General features: G+C 34.2%; 3 protein-coding genes across 4 annotated transcripts in view; 1 reads left to right on the forward strand and 2 right to left on the reverse strand.

The window, feature by feature from the left end:
* Nucleotides 1-8,599: 8,599 nt before the first annotated feature.
* On the forward strand, nucleotides 8,600-9,096 carry LOC108358113 (uncharacterized). The gene is made up of 2 exons (XM_017609267.1): nucleotides 8,600-8,980; nucleotides 9,015-9,096. Exons 1-2 carry the CDS (start codon nucleotides 8,666-8,668, stop codon nucleotides 9,054-9,056), a joined length of 357 nt encoding a protein of 118 aa, XP_017464756.1. The 5' UTR covers nucleotides 8,600-8,665; the 3' UTR covers nucleotides 9,057-9,096.
* Nucleotides 9,097-10,006: 910 nt separating this feature from the next.
* LOC108358111 (jerky protein homolog-like) lies at nucleotides 10,007-11,315 on the reverse strand. Its single transcript, XM_017609264.1, has 3 exons — nucleotides 11,192-11,315; nucleotides 10,852-11,132; nucleotides 10,007-10,795 (listed from the first exon to the last, which is right to left on the reverse strand). Exons 1-3 carry the CDS (start codon nucleotides 11,313-11,315, stop codon nucleotides 10,007-10,009), a joined length of 1,194 nt encoding a protein of 397 aa, XP_017464753.1.
* Nucleotides 11,316-15,967: 4,652 nt separating this feature from the next.
* MetRS-m (Methionyl-tRNA synthetase, mitochondrial) overlaps nucleotides 15,968-19,964 on the reverse strand; it is a 69,337-nt gene continuing 65,340 nt past the window's right edge. The window contains exons 7-8 of one of the 2 annotated variants that reach the window (XM_017609266.1): nucleotides 17,215-17,339; nucleotides 15,968-17,184 (exon numbers count right to left, since the gene is read on the reverse strand). In XM_017609266.1, the coding sequence (XP_017464755.1) occupies nucleotides 16,798-17,184; nucleotides 17,215-17,339 (512 nt within the window). In that variant the 3' untranslated portion in view covers nucleotides 15,968-16,797. Of the gene's footprint in view, nucleotides 17,340-19,964 lie in introns of both variants that reach the window. The other variant, XM_017609265.1, reaches the window with a different exon arrangement.

Consider the following 19,964-nt stretch of genomic DNA (forward strand, 5'->3'; position numbering starts at 1 on the left):
ATCCAATTTATAACGATATCGTCGTTTAAAGTACAAAACCGCGTATCATCAAAATGCAGAACCGCGTATGTGAGGTTGCGTAAATTTTTTTCTAGAGAGTAAAACCACTCATATTTTAAAATGGTTCTCTTTTTTATAAAGTAATAGTATTTCTAACTAGTATATTTCAGGACCAATGGATAGGATTGAGCAAAGAGCTTGTGTGAGCAAATCCAATTATTTGCAGCAAATGCCAGTTTCGCGGTTTCGCAGAATGACGATACGCGGTTTTGTACTTCAAACGACGATATGGACTTTGAGCTATATGTGGACTTTAATTTAGTGTTTTTTAATTCAATTTAATTTATGTTTTACACCGATTATACCAATTAGTAGATTCTTGACCATTATGGAGCAATGTTTTTTTATTGTATGTATCTAAATACATATCGTTACCTTAATTCACAAAGGCCAGATCCAATTTTTTCGAAACTGCGTTTTTCACAGATTCTGGCAGAATGTACATATCTTAAATTTCTGTTCCAATAAAGCACGCCTAATGGATACCCTCAGACCACTCAAGATATATAGCTCATATACAACTGCGCAATTTGGTGAGCTATTTACTGATTGACCATACAAAGTCTACTGGGAAAATCTGTACTCTATAAGCTATATCTCTCGTACCACTGCTTATTCTGGTATAAGTTTTTATTTTCTTAAATGTCAAACAAATGTTTTCCCTGTTTGCTTATCATAAAAAAACAGTTCACACTTAATAATCTGTAAAAAAAAAAAATCAACTATTTTTTTGAGAATATTCTTTTTTTTCATACCCTGTTGCGATTTTCCGTACCACAGTTAAAAAGTATAACTTCCTACAAGTGGTCGCGTTTATTGGTGAAGAATTAAAAAAAAAAACATTAAGGGAAATTGAAATATGGGGCTCATACATATGTAATGTATAGTCTGATTTGATTGAATTTTCATAATAAAATTTTATTCGTTATACTAGACGAACACTGTATTGGGTCATAAATTATGGGTATGTAAACCGTTTTTTCTGATCAGGTCATTTTCGCAAGATATTCTAGTTTTCTATGAAACAAAATATAAAAAAAAATCAAGTCTTTTGTAATTTTTTCATTTGTATTAAAGTCTGTCCTTTTTCCATAACATCTAGCTACTATCGATGAAAATCGATGGAAAAATAAACATGCTGTGAATGGTAAATGAAATGTGCAATAATTTTTGTATGAAATAGGAGCATGAAATAATTTACCCAAACGCCACGACCGTACTCTCACATACATCCATACATGGACAATTAGTTAAATTTTTCATGTTAGAGTTTGAATTTTTTTCATTCGTAACGCAAACTTAAAATGAAAATGTCCCGGGAAAATGACCTGATCTATAAAAAGAGTATACCGATTCGTAATCTGCGACCTAAAATTAAATTTATATGTGTCGACGTTTTTTGTTTATTTTAGCATCGTTACAGTGTTATTAAAGGTAATCGAATGGCGAAAAATTGCCTTTCAATAATAGCGGGACCGAACATAACAGTTATTGATGAAAACTGTCATTGAAAAATTCACAGGGAAGGAAATGCTTTAAAAATAATTTTTTCCCCCCAAGAATCAAACTTGAAAACAAATAAATTGTTTTGTTTAATTTTTATACAAAATAGATAACAATAATTTTTTATTTTTATATTAAATATCCAAAATAACAATAATTTCTGATCTTGAAGAGCGTGTGCTATATGTTTTGATGTTTATTTGCTAATACCATAATCGATTGCGTAGTCCAACACAGCAGCGGATAATTTAAATTGATGTGTTATTGCGCACAGTGGCAAAAAGCCTGATAATAATGCGCCACGCAGTCAGTTCACTTGCGGGAATTCGTTAGCTGCACTAAGCAGATTTTGTTTGGAGGATGTTTGTGGCAATTGCTGTCAATTCTGCCAACATAATGGCAGCAGAAGCCAACTCCATTTCCTACCGTCTTATTATCTTTGCTGTTGTTGTGTTAGTTGATTGCATTGCCACTGCACTGCGCAATACAATGTAATCAACGCGTTCCACGCAATGCTTTCATGAAGCGAGTGTCACTGGTATACGCTGCGTATGAGTGACAAAAATGCTTTCTATGCATTCATGTCTGTCTCCGGTGCTTTCCGCAAACACATCCAATTTGAAAAGTGGCATAGCAGATGATTATGCTTGACAGATGTGCGTCTGTATGTAGGTGTATGCTCTGATGTCTCTGATTATATTTATGTATATTGAGTTTGTGTCTCTTCAACTGCACTCTGCTGCTGTGAACTGCATTAATGGCTTCCGTTTGACATTCCATTACATTTTGTCTTCGGTTTTCACATTCAACAGTTTGGAAAAAAATCATTGAAGCCGCCTTCAATTCAATGTCAATTGACGATAAATCTTAATAAAAAACCAAGTACATACTATTTTGCTATTTTTCTTCTTCAAGACATAAATAAGAAAAATTGTTGTAAGCATTGATACAAGTGTGAGTACCGGGCACACGAAACAGTTTCTGCCTACATACTTAGCCATCTTTTCAAGAAAAAAGCCTATTTATTGGTTCTATTTCGAAAAAGAATGGGGAAATCCACTAATGAAGCGAAGTTTAGAAGGCTTGGGAATACTAACATCTTTTTTTATTTACTTACGTAATATTTCAATGTTATTTTAAATATAATAGCAACCTTTTTTGACCAACAGTTTATTAAACCAAATGAGGTAACTTTGTTAAGTTTATCTTATGTAAAATAAAGTCAGGGTTTGAAAAGGCTGTATTTTTTATTTGATTTACTTTTGCTGTGCTTTGACTTATGCATGTTTGATATCGACGGCAAAACAACAGCAGTTCACAAAAATCAAATAAAAAACTTTCTAATATAAATGGAGCTTAAAGTAGAAAATAATTGTTGTAACACCTATAGGTTAAATTAGTGGTGATATTAGCACAACCATATGAAACAGCTGTTCCAAGCAACCTTTTGGCCAATACTGTATTCGTATAGTGGTGCAATATCATAACGCCATAGCCAGAACGTAGCCATAGACACCAATTGAATTTTGGTTTTCCGCCATAACCATAATCAGCTGATATCTGAATTGCCTAATTTTGGCTGAGAGTGCGAGTAAGAACGTGTTGCCAGACGTAAAAAAAGATCTTTTTGACAGCCATACGAACCAAAAATGTGGCTCGATAGAACTTCTCACCCTGATTCCATTCAGAAGGAAGGGAAAGTTATAGTTGTGTTTGTTTACAAATTATCCAGTAACTTTATTTCCAAGAATTCGCTCTCATAGAAAAATTTTACAAAAAAGTACGCGAACGCTATTCCAGTAATAATTTGCCAGTTTCATGAAGAGCTGATAAATTGGTTGTTTATTCGCAGCATATTCCTAATAAAACAATATATTTTATATTTAAATATGCTTATTTTGTGAATTTCCACAATAAAAACCCACAATGAGTTTCCTTATTAGTTTAAATTTCATCCAGCAACATGCGATCAGCTGTTTTTTGTACTGGCAAATTCTTACAAGAAAAAAAATATCTAGTAAAATCCAGTAAAAACTTGCAACTTCAACTGTCATTTATCTTATATCACTATGTGCTTCGGTTGTTGAAGACTTTGAAAAATAACCGATTATCGGATGGCTAAATATTCTGACAAATTACGAATGATAGTTAAAGTAAAGTCCTTAGACACCCTGTATCAAATCAAATAAGTAGGTGAAGCATTAATGACGGAGCGCACTGCCAAGGCCACCACGTGGAGCAGCTGAACAGGGTTCAAAGATCTGTTTTAACTGAAACCTTATGTATATGATACAACAGTCAAAGTTCGTTCTCATAATTCTTTTTTCTTAACATTTTTATTTCATTTTGTATAAGAAATAAATCTTTAAACATACACTGAATAAACAGTTCTCCAATTTGTGGTGGCATCTTGCTGTTGACACTCACAGCTTCCGAACAGCTGATCATCAATGGCTTGTCAAAACCACCCTTCGATCAGCGGTATTTGATCTATCTGTCATTTTACAAAATTTTCCAAAGGCATCGACACGATATTTTATATGCAAAGATTTTTTACGGCGGAAATATAATTAGAGGGTTTGCATTGCCTGCCAAAGGGTAATCTCGTTTTTTTTTGCTTATAAATTGCATGCTCACTATCCTTGCCTAGGAAGACAGCAGTCAATTTTGGAAGGCTGACTTCGCGTTCAACCTGCTATATCAGGGCTGGCGAAGCAAAGGCACGCAACAAAATAATTTGGACAGGGTGTTAATTAAGGACCCAATTCCTAAATTACTAGTAGTAGCTACTACCTAATCGAAACAGTTTCTTTTTTCGTTTATATTGGACACCTAAGCAAGATCTATTCACAACCAACAATATAGCTCAGAAGTGCCGAAAATACAGACAGTAATCAACAAAATCCACAATAGACATTCGATTCTTGAGTTCCAGGGCATCATTCATCAACAAGCTTTGTGTTTAAAGCATAGTTTCGCCGCCTTAATAGGCATATTCCCGAAAATAGGGAGCCACATATTTATCTTTGCAGGCATTTAATAAACTAAGGTTTGAGACTTATACCTGGCTTGCAAACTTTATGGTGGTATGATAGATCTCATTCGCGCTTTTTAAAGTTTTTGATGAAGATATTCGGCCCTATTATGGTTGTCGACGCGTCGACCTCGATGTTGTTTTTTCATTCAAAAATGTGTTCCAAGCAAAAATATTATGATCAGAGTAGCTGGAGTTAAACTTTCGTTTGCTATTTTTGGATGAAAAAATTATATCGAGGTCGACGTCGACAATCATAATAGGGCCTATTATTTCCTAAAATACAAATGTTTCCTAAACTTAAAAAAATTTAAGCCCGATTTGGACTTAGATGAAAAATCAGACGGAGCAAGGGGCACCTAAGAATTTTCTTTGATAATAAATCGAAGAATTTTCATGGGGGTTTTCTGAACTCAAGGAGTTATCGGAAACACTCAATTTTATTATGCATCCTGATGTAACTTCACTTGATAAATTGAATTTGTCCAAATTTTATTGGTTGGAAACGGAAGATTTTGAAATGCAGCTGATTGAGTTCTAGTGTAATTCAATATGGACTAAAACCTTTGTCGAAACAAGAGTGCAGTTGGAATAATTCGAATTAGAAAGACCATCAGCCAATTGGACCAAAAATGCTATTACTAAAATTTTGGAAACTGCGAATCAAATTCCACACATACATATTAGCTGTCTGCAGAAGATGGCGTTTGCAAGTATGTTGACAAATATTTTCATCTACCTATGCATGTGAGTTAGGGACGTTCCGATACCATCAAAGTATCGATACCTACTCAAATGAGTTTACTCAAATCACCATTTCGATACTACTTATATGAGTTAACCGAATGTATCGATACCTACTTATATCGATAACTTTTCATCCTTTTATATGCAACAAAGTGAGAGTAATTTTCCGGCGTTATCTGTGACATACCTTTTGCGACACCTGAGTGGAAGATAGACCTATCTCGGCAGTCAGTCAGAAAACTTTTCAAAGGCACCCTATTTCAGAATTTGATTGAAAAACGCCTTATATCAGACAACATTTCAAGAACACCCTCTTTCGCATTTCGATGCAAAAACGCCCTATCTCAGCTGCCGATTCAAAACGCCCTATCTCAAATATTTTCAATATATTTTCAGTTGAGGTATCGATATGTTTATTTGATCATTAGTAACACTAGAAGTAATACGATTACTTAGACACAAAAAATTAAACCTTTGAAAGGTTCCCACAAAACTTTACGGCTACAAAGCATTGCTTGCACTTTGCTGTAGTGTCATTAACTTTGTAAAAATATATCCCCACTTTAGATTTTGGCGGTGCCATTGCTGAAAGCAATTATTTTACATAAAAACGAAGCACTTATTTTCCATACAAAAAATATGGCCGACAAGATATGGCACTTGCTCAAATCGATCCGATACAAGTACTTTTATTTCGATACTAAGTAGGTATCGATACAACGATTCGAGTAAACGGAGTACTTGGTATTGAAACAAAAGTATCGAGTACATACTCATATTTACTTATATCGGAACATCCCCAATGTGAGTCCTTACTACTTTCCACGTAAGGTACACAGAGACATTTAAGAGATGATTAATTCGTTATTTTAAAAATTCTCATACGATTTATGTGTCAATTAATGTCTCCAAGAACGGTGATAATTCATGATTCCTGGTTGGCACGTTATGGCCACATTGAATATTTTAATGGCACGTATATGTTAGGGCTGGTGGTTTCATGCGGATTTTCCAAATATACGGATAAACCGAATATTCTAATATCCGGAGAACTAAACGAAAAATCCGGATATTCCCGAAGCTAAGATAATATTCGGATATCCGAATATCCGGATTTTTCTTTAGGTCTCCGAATATTTGATATTAATGAAATGCAAAATAGGGCAAATAAATTAATAAAATGTGTCCATTTTCCTGCGGCTACTCTTATGGACAGTTTTTATTTTATAAAACGATATTTTCGTTACGAGTTTCAAAGGCTCCTAGAAAAGAATTAAAAATATCTACAAACAAATTTATGCGTACTGAAAACTTGCTACTTCATATTTATGAGCGCCTGGTATTGTGAAATGAAAATATCGTTTCGTAAAAATTAAAAAAGGTATAAAATTGACCGCGAGAGTTTCTTCATGGCTTTAAAATATCATGGCCTGAGTAATGAAAGCTGCTACGATACTTTTGTTCATAGTGAATTACCTAATTTTTTTGATTTTTTTTGGATATCCGAAAATACGAATTATAACCGGTTCTTCGTACATCCGTATATCCGAATAATTGCGCAAATGAATATTTACCGGATATCCATACTATCCGGATTTTATCCGTGTCATGGGATAATCCGCCTGGATATCCGGATATTCGAATATGCGGATAGTCCCAGCCCTAGTATATGTGTACAATGTACATAGATAGATAGATACTCCAAGTTTTGGGAAATTATGAACAAATATTTATAAAACGCTGAACTAGGGATTTGTATGGATTGTTTACCTAAAAATAAAATTAAATCAAAAAGTTCCTGAAATTATTATAATCATTTAAATATATGCACTTATGTATATAAATATTTACGTACCAGCATGCGTATTCAAATAAGCCAAACACATGCTGCGTATCTGTAATTTATTAGTTTTTAGTCAGTATCTGCAGGAAATAAATTGTAATCGTTTAATCCACCTGCTATAGTTATACTAATGCATACAAATATTTATCGGTAAAAGCTCTTTGTTTGCACTAAATATTTGCACATACTTACCTACATTAGTAGACATTAATCAAAGTAAGTATATTTATGATGTTTTCCGCCTCACAGCAACATAATTTAATCGGATTTCATTAGCACCAAAGGATGACTTCTGACATTTCACTGCATTTTTAATTATTCAACAATAAGCGTGGAAAAATTAAATTTCCTGTTAAGCGTTTTCCATGTGCATGCAACTAACAAATATACAAACACACACAACCATTCACTATAATTCAAAAGAATTGCGTGTAAGGCTCGTTGCACTCACCCAACGGTAATTGGCGTAAGTACGCTTTCACCTCCAAGCTAAATTAATTGTGGAACTCATTTAGCAACCACAATGTGGCGGCAAAACAGCTGCTGGCATGGCGAACACTTAGGAGGGGAGCAGGATATGCAATCAAATAAAAGTGAAAAGGAAATATTGCCAGTAAATGCAAAAATGTAATACCCAGTGGTAGAGGGTGAACGAGCAAACACGCACCATTCAGCACACAACTGATGGGTAAAAACTAAATTAAAAATATATACGGTTTTTCCTAGATATAAGGACTGGTACAGAAAGTTCTGCAAATTTTAAACCCGCTACAAAATGTTTAGCAATGACATAATAGGCTCTGAATAAATTGCATTCAAACTGGTGTTTCATTACATTTTCAAAACTATGTTAGTTTCTGCAGTCAAAGCATTGCCAAGGAAAAAAATGAATACGAACGAAGAGCTCCGCAAAAAAATGCTGTACATTTGGACGAAAAATCCCAATATTAGTTACAAAAAGTTGGCGAAACTCACTGGATCAACTTATGACAGAAAGGTGGCTCAGTGAAGGACAAGCCGAGAAGTGGCCGCCCAAATGGATCAGCAGACGCCCAGTTGGAGAAGAAGGTAATAGCCATAATTAGGAAGAACCGCTCCATGTCAATAAGAGATATCGCCATAAGAGCTAAAACCACGCATGTGCAGGTCACTCGAATCAATAAAAGAAATGGTATCAAAACTTACAAAAAGAAAAAAGTTCCAAAACGGAGCGAAAAACAAACTTCAAAAAGTGTTTCCCTTGCACGTAAGTTGTATGAGACACAACTGCCAACAAAAATTTTTGTGTGATTATGGACGACGAAACTTATTTGAAAATGGACTTCAGGACATTGCCGGGTAACCAATTTTACTGCCTGGAGTCTGGAGAAGACATTTCTGATTCGGAAAAAACTATCCAGATAGAAAAGTTTGGTAAAAAAGTTCTAATTTGGCAAGCCATATGTGAATGCGGGCATAAATCCACGCCATTCTTCACTATGGGAACCATCAACACTGAAATTTACGTGAAAGAGTGTCTTCAAAAACGTCTTCTGCCCTTCCTACGTCATCATAATGGCCAAATTATGTTTTGGCCGGATTTGGCTCCAGCACATTACGCTAATATCACCCAAAAGTGGTTCGAAGATAACAATGTGCATTACGTGAGGAAAGACTTGAATCCACCTAATGTGCCTGAGTTGCGACCAATTGAGCGATATTGGGCTCTGATGAAAGCCAAACTTTTAAAAATGGGGAAACCAACAAAAACTATTTCAGAAATAAAAAGAATGTGGCGGACAGCATCGCTAAAAGTGGACAAAACCGCTGTACACAACTTGATGTCAGGTCTCTCCAGAAAAGTTCGGGCGTATGGACAGCAACGAATAAATTGACACAATTTCTTTTCGTATTATCACTATAAACATGTAGTTTTATATTAATTAAAACAAAAATATAAAAAAAGTTATCGTATGCACTTAATGGGCGTTTTTTAATTTGGAGAACTTTCTGTACCGGTCCTTAGAGGGCAATTTACGGGCTAAAGGATTTATTTACCCACAGATCTTTTTCAATGCTACCCAATCAGCTCCTGGGAATCTCAATCGTCGAATCGATATTAGGTGTTACCGAATACAATTTTATCGATTTCACAATCGAAAACAAAATAACTAGCATGTCCTTGTCAACGTTTCTGGTTCGGTTATTACAATAAAAAGAGTTCGGTTTGAAAAACCTGAAAGTGCTAGTGGCAGCACTATATAAATAGTTTCCGATGATTTTCGTCGTTTATTTATTTCAGCACGACAGTAGACAATGCCAATGTTATCGAGTCGTACAGTTTTGCCTAATTTACGACTTGCGCAATGGGGCTGAATATTAAGTCAAAAACGAATGGTTTCTAATTGGCAAATAATTATAGATTTTGTGGAAATTCTAATGCTGAGAGGAAGCGCCGCTTGCTTGGTTGTTTGTTTTATATATTTATATAGTGGTACAGTAGACGCTCACAAATTAGAACCACTTTGTTTTTAGGGTGATTCTAATTTCTGAAAAATTCTAATTCCTGGACGTTTTTTATTTCAATAAAACCTTAAAATTTAAGTCAATTTGCATTGAAAAACTACAATGAAATTTTGTCTTACTAAATTTTATTCATAAAAACGAGAAAACATAAGGTAACAATCCAATATACATATATGTATTTATGCGCTAAGTCAAAAAAAGGTCCAAAAAACAAAAACTCCAATTACAGTAAATATATTTTTTTTTATCAAAAATACATAAGAGATCGATAAATATACATTAAAACAGCCAAAAATTAATCAAAAACTTCGTAACTAATTTGCAGGCATGTAGTCTGTTATTGCTGTTTGCTTCTTCCTTTTATTTGTTTCTGCAATAACAATCTCATTGCGAAGAGCTAGCAGATTGCTTGTGTGCTTTGCGGAAAACGATTCACTATAAGTACACCATTTTATTAAATTATTGACGCTTTCAATGGCTGTAGAAGTAGAGACAACTGGTAAGACCTCCCGGTCATCAAATTCGCTGCTACCTGAAGACTCATCATCGCTATTGAGATCATGTGCAGGGTCGTCATCAAGCACATCATTGTTCCATATTTCAATTTCTGGTATGCTAATGTTATTAGTTGGCTCTATTTCTGTTAAAAGTGCTTGAGCTGCCTGAAGAGCTCCATTGCAGTCTTGATCTTTTTGCAGTAGCTGTGCTAGTGGCACATCATCGTCATCACTTTCATACTGATCAGAGTCCCAGTTGTTCAACTTTGACCAGGACTTTTTTATTACTCTTTCTGGAACATCATACCAAGCTTGCTTTAATAGCATGATTGCATTTCGAATTGAAAAGGATTTCAAGCGAACCTTGAGGTCACCTCCTTCAGCAATTAATTGAGAAAGAACCATACTTCTGTAGTTTAGCTTGGTTAACTTAATAGGATTCTGATCCATTGGTTGTAAAGTTGCTGTTACATTTGGTGGAAAGAAAAATGCAATTATATTTCCATCGTCGCTTTGAAGTTTCTCAATTGGTGCATGAGCAGAGCAGTTGTCAATTAGCAAAATTGCCTTCGGAGGCAAATTATTTTCCTGAGAGAAACGAATCACCTGTGAATTGAAAATATTTTGGAATTACTGAACCTAAAAACAAAGTTTTTTCTTACCTCATGAATAAATATCTTGTGAAACCAATCATGAAAAATCCGAGATGTCATCCAAGCATTTTTTGAAAAGTTGTAATGGAGTGGATTATTGAATCCTTGGAAACTTCTTGGTTTTTTTGCTTTTCCAATTACTAATGGCATTAATTTATGTGATCCATCAGCATTTACACCAAGTAACACTGAAATTCGTTCCTTCTGGATTTTATACCCGGGGGCGGTTTTCTCGAAAAGAGAGACGTATGTTTTGTCAGGTAAACAACGGTAAAATAATCCGGTTTCATCTACATTACGTGTCGTTTTTTAAATTTGCTAAACCATCCATCACTTGCGCTAAATGTACTTTCATCTTTATCGGGATATTCCACTTTGAATATTTGTTTGGCTTTCTCCTTTAGTATTGGCCCAGTTAATGTACACTTTTTTTCGCGTTGATTTAAAAACCACTTATAAAGACTTGCTTCCATTTTTGGATATTCAGCGATATGCAATGATTTTTTGTTAGCCTTATGATAGGTATTAGAAACAGCGCTTAAAATTGATGATTTCATAGATTTGATATAGGTGATTGCAGATGGCGCCACATCAAATTCTAGGGCTAACCGCTTCCCTTGAATACCTTGGTCAAGCTTTTCCAAGATCTGCACTTTGGTTTCCAAAGACAAAGTATTTTTCTTACGTTTATTTGGCATTTCAACGAACGACTTTTACTTTTAAGCAAACAATGCCGAAACACGTGCACGCGAATCGAATTTCAAACAAAAACTAACAAAAACTGTACAGATAGCGACGAAAATCCAACGACTACCGAGCGTAACATGAATAAATTGGGGATTCCCCTTTTTATATCTATTTTGCAACAAAAAAACAAAATACGCTCTGAAATTAGAATTTTCGATTCTAATTTCAGAGCGTGTAATGTATTCAAAAAGTTGATTCTAGTTTCTGGAAATTCTAATTACTAAGAGTTCTAATTTGTGAGCGTCTACTGTACTAACTTTAGTGGTACTATTTAGTTGTTGAGATCAAAAACCTAAGAGTCACGGACATGTACGATTTATCTACTCATTCCTCATTAAGTATCTAGCTCAGTCGATGAAGAGACAAATTTTAAACAAAATGGCTATCTTACTTTAAAATACCAAATTTTGTACTTGTAAGGTTGTCGAGCTCACCGATTCAATTTTATCAAATAAATAATTTCTTCTTAGCTCCTTAAAGAAAATTAAACTTATTTATTTTTTTATTTTTGTCACTGTTAAATAAATTGTCATTCTATTTTTATTTGGCAATACTGTTCACTGCGCAATGGCCAGCGATTAGGGATAATTGCCTCGTCAATTAGAATGGCGATGAAAAAACAATGACTTTACGTATCCAAAAACGTTAAAAAATACGCTTTTCGTACCAGGAAACGAACAGAAAATGACTACAATTTTTATTCATTTTCGTATCCGGAAAATGCTTGAAATGTTCTAAAAAGATCATATTATTTCAAAGCAGTAATTGTATTTTTTTGTTTGTACATACATTTCTGCCGCACACTTTAGTGAAAAACAGATTATCAAAATATCCGAAAAAGGAAACGTAAACGGACAAAAATCTGCTTTTCATTCACTTTTTTCCCTCTTTCGGATCCATTTTCGGATATTTTGCTGGCTGGGTAATATCTGTCATTTTATTTTCAAGACAGTTAGGACTCGATATGTGTTAAGTAATTAAATAAATAAATAAAAAAATATTGGGAGCGGTAACGGAGCTAAAAGCGGATCTCGGAACGGTGCTAGAGCGGAGCGATGAAAAAAACCTTTGTTCCGAAGCCCTGAGTATTATACTTGGAAAATTCCGAGTGAAAATTAGCAGGTGCGAAAGTTGTATTTACCGAATGTGAGCTCATTTAGAAAACTATTTTCATGTTGTACTAGACCCTACCTACAACCTACACCAAATTTTGTTCCGGGTGTTTTCCATCCCCTTAGGGGATTTTTATCGTATATCCATACGTACTTCTTAGTAGGTTTTATTATTTTTCAACAAGGAGAACACAACGATAGTCTAACCCCCGTAGAGTGGAACTTCAATCCGAACTAAAACTCCTTGTCTTGTACTACCGTTTGGTATTTCGTAAGTATATTGTATATGTAGTAGTGACAGTGTAAGCCACCACCGCATAATTTAATACCTAGTACTTACGCATAAATTAACTTTGTCAGAGTTGCCGCCACGGATAATTGCAGCAATATATGCACATACATAAAAAAACATATGTCAATGAAAAGTGCTCGCATTTGCATACACCTGGACACCTGTATACATACCACACTTTGTCATCTGTAAGTGCAAGATGGAAAAAATCCAAACTCACCGTCTATGCAGTTAAGAGTAAGCAGACAACAGCGTTGGAACTTTCCTACGATCGTAGTAAATTTGATACGACTTTTCAAAAATTCTAAAAATTGCTACACCACTATGCTTTATTCTATTTTTACTACGCTTTTTATATGTCATTCAACCTATGAGCAGCAACTATTTGTAAATCGCTATAACTTCAAAAATGTGGTAAACAGGCCATGGCTTTAAGATCTAAATCCACCCTCTTATGTGCAAGTTGTGCTGGAAGCGTTTGACCAAAAACATCTGCAACATAAATAAGCACCACCGGTGAAATTTTTGCATAACAGACAGAAAGATTCATGTGCGAGAGGGATACGAAGTTGCGCAAAGAGGTAACAATGACTGCGTGACGAGCTACTACTTCCACGATGGATTCATCGCCACAGACAAAAAGCGGCTCAACAGAGGCGAAAGGTTAAGTTCGCCTCATCGCAATATTCCATAGAAATCAAACTACCGATATTCTCAAATAAAGCAAGTTTTAACTTATATATGACGATAGTGCTGGGGTAGGTGACAAAATGTTTTAAGTTCTATAAGTTCGGTATTTGGAAAACGCCACTGTAGATCAATCAAATATAATGCAATACTTAAAAGAGTACAAATGTTATTAAAATTTAAATGTTATGTTTATGTTTTAAAACATTAAATATGCATATGAATTTAAAATAATAACCAATTTTTATCTTTGCTACGATTTTTTATTTTTTACTACGATTTTTTATTTTTTACTACGATTTTTCTGGCCCCTTGCTACGCAATCGGTTTCGCGAGGTGCCATATCTGGCAGACAATACAACCATCACAAGTGGCTACTATTGTACTGAGTAATGCTAATGTAAGTAGCGGGTGAATAGTAAATTCAAATGCAGTAGGTTAAGCAGCTGTTAACTTTGCGAACTCTCGCCTTTTAGAATCAGCAATTCATTGTAATTGTTAAAGTTACGAAACGAGAATGAAAAGTGACACAATGAATGCAAGTGTACAGCGTTAATGCATTTCTAATTAATTCGCATGCAGTTGCATACACACAAATGCTTAAGTACCAAAGATTTTACTCCTTAGGTAACGGCAATAAAATACCGTTTCAGTAGAAAAAAGCTGATCGGTCAAAGCTAAGGTTGTTTTTTTTTGCTTAAATTAAAAATTGTATCATCTCAGTGTTGTTACCAATAGATTGATATTTTTAATCAATTAGTTAATTTGATTAAATGAATTAATTAGTTAATTTGATTAAATGAAATCTGGTTACAAACCATTAACTTTTAATTTTATTTAATTAATTGATGCTGGATTTGTCTTGTGCATACAAGGTCACAAGGTCAGTTAATCGCGCACGGCTATCTTATTTCGTGTGCATTTTCCTTGTGATCTGTTACCAACAGACTTTATTGAAATTAGGTTTTAATATCCCTCTATACATGTGCAATCGGTTGAAATAACTCCCAGTTTATGTATTACTAACAATACAGTCTAACAATTTTACAAAAATGTAACACAAAAAGAACAAAAGCTATAAATTATGAAAGAGAATGTCTCCCAAACAAACTTTGCCGAATACAGTACTAGTCTTTTTTTTAAGGGGGGTTAAAGTTTTAACTCTTTTGCCGAGACTGTAATTAATTTATCGAAAATATCACGTACAAACCGACTTCACATAAAATTGCTTCCGCTGGAAAAAACATACAGCATAGGCACGGTGACCATCCGTCCTTTATTTATTTATTCATTTATTTTAACCCCTTGTACTTTACAATTTTTTGTCAAAACAAAGGATGCCCTTTGCCCTTTATTTCTTACACATATATTAGTGTTTGGCCAAGCTTCTCCTCCGTTTTGTGGCGTGCGCCTTGATGTTGTAAGTGCCAATCTATTATTATTATTATTATTATTAAGGTGTAGACACATACATATATGTAAGTACATAAGCAAATTTTTTTGTTTTGTGCAATTGTAAGAAGGTTAAAAGTTATAAATTTTTATAAGTAATAAGCTAGTATTAAAAACTTAAAAGAAAAGACTTACGTTGAAAAAAATTACCAAATTGAAAAAAAAATTACCAAATTACCAAACTCGTTCTAAAAAGAAAAAAATTACCAGCGTTGGTAAAAAATTACCAAAGCGGCAACGCTGCTTATATTCCTCAAAAACGAGTACTTTTCTTTAAACAACAAATCGCTTTGTTATGGCTAACGCAAAAATTTGCTCAAATTTATTACAAGACATTTTAAGATTTTGCTGGAGCTGGGATACTATCGATAGTACCGCCACTCGATAGTTTTCGAAACGATAGTTGAAAACATCGATAGTTTACGATAGTAATATCGTCGTGAAAGGTATTGAATTTAAACGCTCAATTGCTTGAAAATTTAATAATTAATAAATTTATAAAATTTGTAAATTACTTTACAAATTAAAGAGATTTTATAATTTTTTTTTTAATTTGAGTGCATCGAAAAGAACTTCTTATAATAATAAATAAACTTATTAATTAATGCGTCTGAATTATATATACTTACATACATATACTTTCATCCACTTGAATAGAAATTGAAAATCCGAATTTATTTTTTATATGGAAAAATTAAATTCGGATTTTGTTTGTCCCTTTTGAAGCGCAAAGAAGTGAAATTAGCTATAATAATACATTTCTAATACTTCAAAACAAACAAAGCACAAAAGATATTCATTTAAATTGACAACTCATACTTATAAAAGTTCAATTGAGGTGAAATCCCCACTTCACTGCAAATCACTTTACTTACTCCACCAAATAACTTTTTTAATAATATCATCCATACTAGTAATGAACTAATCGTTGACTTTGAAGTTTCCAGTCCATTAAAAATCACGAAAAGGTAAAATTAATGAAAAATATCAATGTAGTATTTTAATTTTTCATAGAAATGAATTCTTAAAAGCATTTAATAGTACAACTTTATGATATCAGCACTTTCTCTATATTGAATGACAGTCTCATCTTATAAAAGAAGAAACTTAAAAACGAATAAACGAAATTAATGATAACAAAAATCACTTGAGTAAACAATGAAAAAGTATACATATATTATTTAGCGATCTATGTATTATGTATGCATGTGCATATATCAAGAAACAAGCGAAGAGCAAGGAGATGACCTGTGGTAATCGCTTGCAGTCTGGTCGCTCAACTATTAAAACAATTTACTGTCGCTACGTGCTGAACACCAGAAGACGAAGACGAAGGATAACAGAAGAAATGCGAAGAGAAATGGCGACATAAGGATGAACGTCGAGGTTGCATGTGAAATATTATATGAAGAGGCTCTGCGCGCGGATGGCGGCACGTAGCGGATGCCGACAGGAAGCTAAAGAAATTGTAACAAATTTAAATGACTTCATCGCAGCACACACTGAATACCAATGCTAGCATACTGGCACTCGCGGCCACGAAGTTACAACGTAGATTCAGATACCTGCTCGATTGTAGAGATTTTTTTTATTGTCATTGCGGTAATATTTGTAAGCAACTTGCAGCCGTACTCCCATCTCCGAAGTTTGCACTACTACTCCAAATTACTGTGCCGCTGTCTTGCTCTTTGCCGTCTTCTCCTTTTGTTTTTGTTTCATCTTCTCCTTTGTTTGTGGCACGGGCGGTGACTTAATCGGCGGACCCGCCTGCAAATCCTCCTCCTTAAGCAGAATACGCCGAAATAGCACTGCATCTGTGTGCACATCAAGTGGCCTTGCTACATTTTCATTAGACGACTTCGTCGCAAAGCAATCGTCTAAATTACGCCATAACCGTTGCTCTTGCGGCACCGCCAATTTATCTAGCAACTTGCCACACAGCTGCGGCACAATCGGTTGCAACACAATGCCGCAGATGCGCAACGTGTCCATTGTCATGGCGATTATCGTTTCCAAGCGTTCGAAATTTTCAATATTCTGCGTATTAGCAGCATCCACATCATTGCCGGTGGTTACAGCAGCCGCTGGGCGCTTCAATTCCCACGGACGTGACGTTTCAAAGAAGTTATTGGCCGCATGTAAAGTGGATATTACTGTGTCTACCACAAGATAGAAATTGTTATCTGCATAATGTTGGGCGCAACGTGCTGAAAATAAATAATAATCATAAAGTTGATAGTTTATGAATAAGAAATTCGGACTTAAAAAAAAAATTAAAAATGCGAACTATCTATGAACTCACTAATGTAAGTGTGAAGTTATGTGCTAATGGTGTAAAAGTGCACTTTTTATTGAGACTATGACGAACGAAATGAGGCAAATATCTATTTTCCATGAATTAATGGCTTCATTGCTGTTTGCAGAGAGAGAAAGGGATAGTGCACTAAATTTTCAGTTTCTACTAATTGCTAGAGATGGAGCACCTTTTTACCTTCCTTTTATTAACTCGGGATGTAACTATGTAATATTGATGCGCCTAAAAGATGCATCGACTTCTATTCTCAAGTTATATACCTGATGACAGTACGAATGGCAATTATAATAGGGGGGTTTTTGTTTTTAAAACTATAATTTTATTTTCCTTATACTGGTGGAAGATATAATGGACTCGACTTATTTGGATCAGTTTTGGCTACACATATTTCTTTAGATTATTTAATGTTTAATTGTTTAATGTTTAATGCAATGTACTAATTGTTATGCTGGTTATGCAGAACCACAATGCAAATCCACATTTCAAACTTTATACAAATAATATAAAAATTCAAAACAAATTTTCACCAAAATATCAAACTTTTTATTCGCAATTTTTTTTAAAGCAGTATCATACCCTTCGTATTCTAGATTTAATAGAGTGCAAGGTTCAAGTGGTTGATTTTTAATAATTTGTTCGCTGACGGCCACCGATGGGGTTAGAAGTGCGCAGCATCATTCCGCAGGGCATGGGGTCGAGCCCAGGTTCTGACTAATATCAAACACAGAAGAAGAGAAAAAGGTTTTTCTAATAGCGGTCGGCCCTTGGCAGGTAATGGCAAACCTTCAAGTGTATTTCTGCCATGAAAAACCACTTTTCATAGAAGTAAAATCGCCTTTGTGTAACATCAAATAGGAGAAGAAGTGTTGCCAGGTTGACCATTTGGTCGTCATTTTGAAGATTTTTTACTGCCATGACGATTTGACGATTTTTGTAACCCAATGACGGTTTTTCTTTATGTGCAAATTTGGCAGGTTCTCAACTTTGAAGATAGGTATGCAGACAACTAGAAATTGCAGTGTAAACACTTATTGAGAGTTTACCACTTCTGCTAATACATAATTGTGGTATCGAAATTATATCACTAATAGTAGTTATCGATAAGTACTTTACTTTTTTTTTAGTTTTTGGCGGTGAAATTCGTAATTTTTGCGTTGTGACGTTGTGAACTGGTACATATTTGATTGAGCGAAGGGAATTATGAATAAGTTCTTTATCAAAACTTGTAAGTATGAACAGTTTTTAATGCACATCGTGAAACAGCAATTTGAAAAAAATAAAATAAAAATTAAGATGGAAATGTGATTTTATTGCAATTAAACATATTTTTGTAAAAAGTAATGTGGATTTTAAAAATTCGTAAAAAAGTTTAACTTTTTATTTTTTGCCTATAGCAATCAGAAGCTAGAACAACAAAAAAAAAACCAAAAGAGCTTACTGAGTATATTTATTAAAATGTTGTATATGCTGACGATTTTTACATGCAAATGACTATTTTTTAAAGCCAAACTGACGATTTCTCACTTCAATGGCTTGGCAACACTGCATAAAGTAAATAGCTTCATTATTCGATTAACTGGAAATTATGCTTACTTTAAAGTTCATATCCCGGTAAATTTGGATCAAATTGGTACCAATAAAAAAAAAATTATAGTAGGGAACTTTTGATACAGTTTACTTCATTTTACAAGCATTCTCGGTACTTGGTAGCTTCCAAAATACTTAAGTAAACCGTACTTTAGCAATCACCACAACATAAATACCTAAATTCTAGTCGGAATACACCAATGCCTAAAATTCAACATAAACGCCAGAAATAAATCAAAACTGAGTGTTTAATGGTAATTTCTCACTTATTCAGAATTGGTGATAGAAGGTGATGTTAGTGGGTATGGCATAAAGTAAGATTTCACTACTGGTCGCTGGTACTGGTGGTTATATAGTGTAACGAATTAAAAATTGTAAATAAAACAAAAAAGCTTAATTAAACGGCGGCATATGAAACGGAAATTCCTAAAAGAAAGATATTTTTGTCAAAGACAAACAAAGAAGCTCAATACTCTGGTAAAACAAGATAAAACTGAGATAAGGCTTTTGCATTGTGATTCCGAGACTCTCAAAATAAAGAATGCTACATGAACTGATTGTTCTTAATCATTTCCTGACCTGTACTTTGGTCTGCTTAAATATAAACACTTACAGGGGTTAAGCCCCAAATATGATCAAGACTAAAGGTTTTTTTAACTTAGCGCTTAAGATTTTTGAAATCGGAATTTTTTCGAAGAAAAGTTCATTATAATAAATGCGCAAATACATCTGATAAAGGCGTTATGCTACTATTTATGGCTAAAGTTTTACCAGCGGGGCAAAACAACGAAAAACCTTTACAATGAAAGGCGCCTGGAAGGTAAGCATATATAAAAGTGGAGGAAGCCTTTCATGGAACTAGAGAAACTTCAACTGAAATTATAAATGAAAAGCAAATTTCTCAACATTTAAATCATGTATACACAACTTC

The sequence above is a fragment of the Rhagoletis zephyria genome, unplaced genomic scaffold (genome assembly GCF_001687245.7).
Source record: "Rhagoletis zephyria isolate East Lansing unplaced genomic scaffold, Rhagoletis_zephyria_1.1 Rzeph_scaffold_00208, whole genome shotgun sequence".
NCBI lineage: Eukaryota > Metazoa > Arthropoda > Insecta > Diptera > Tephritidae > Rhagoletis > Rhagoletis zephyria.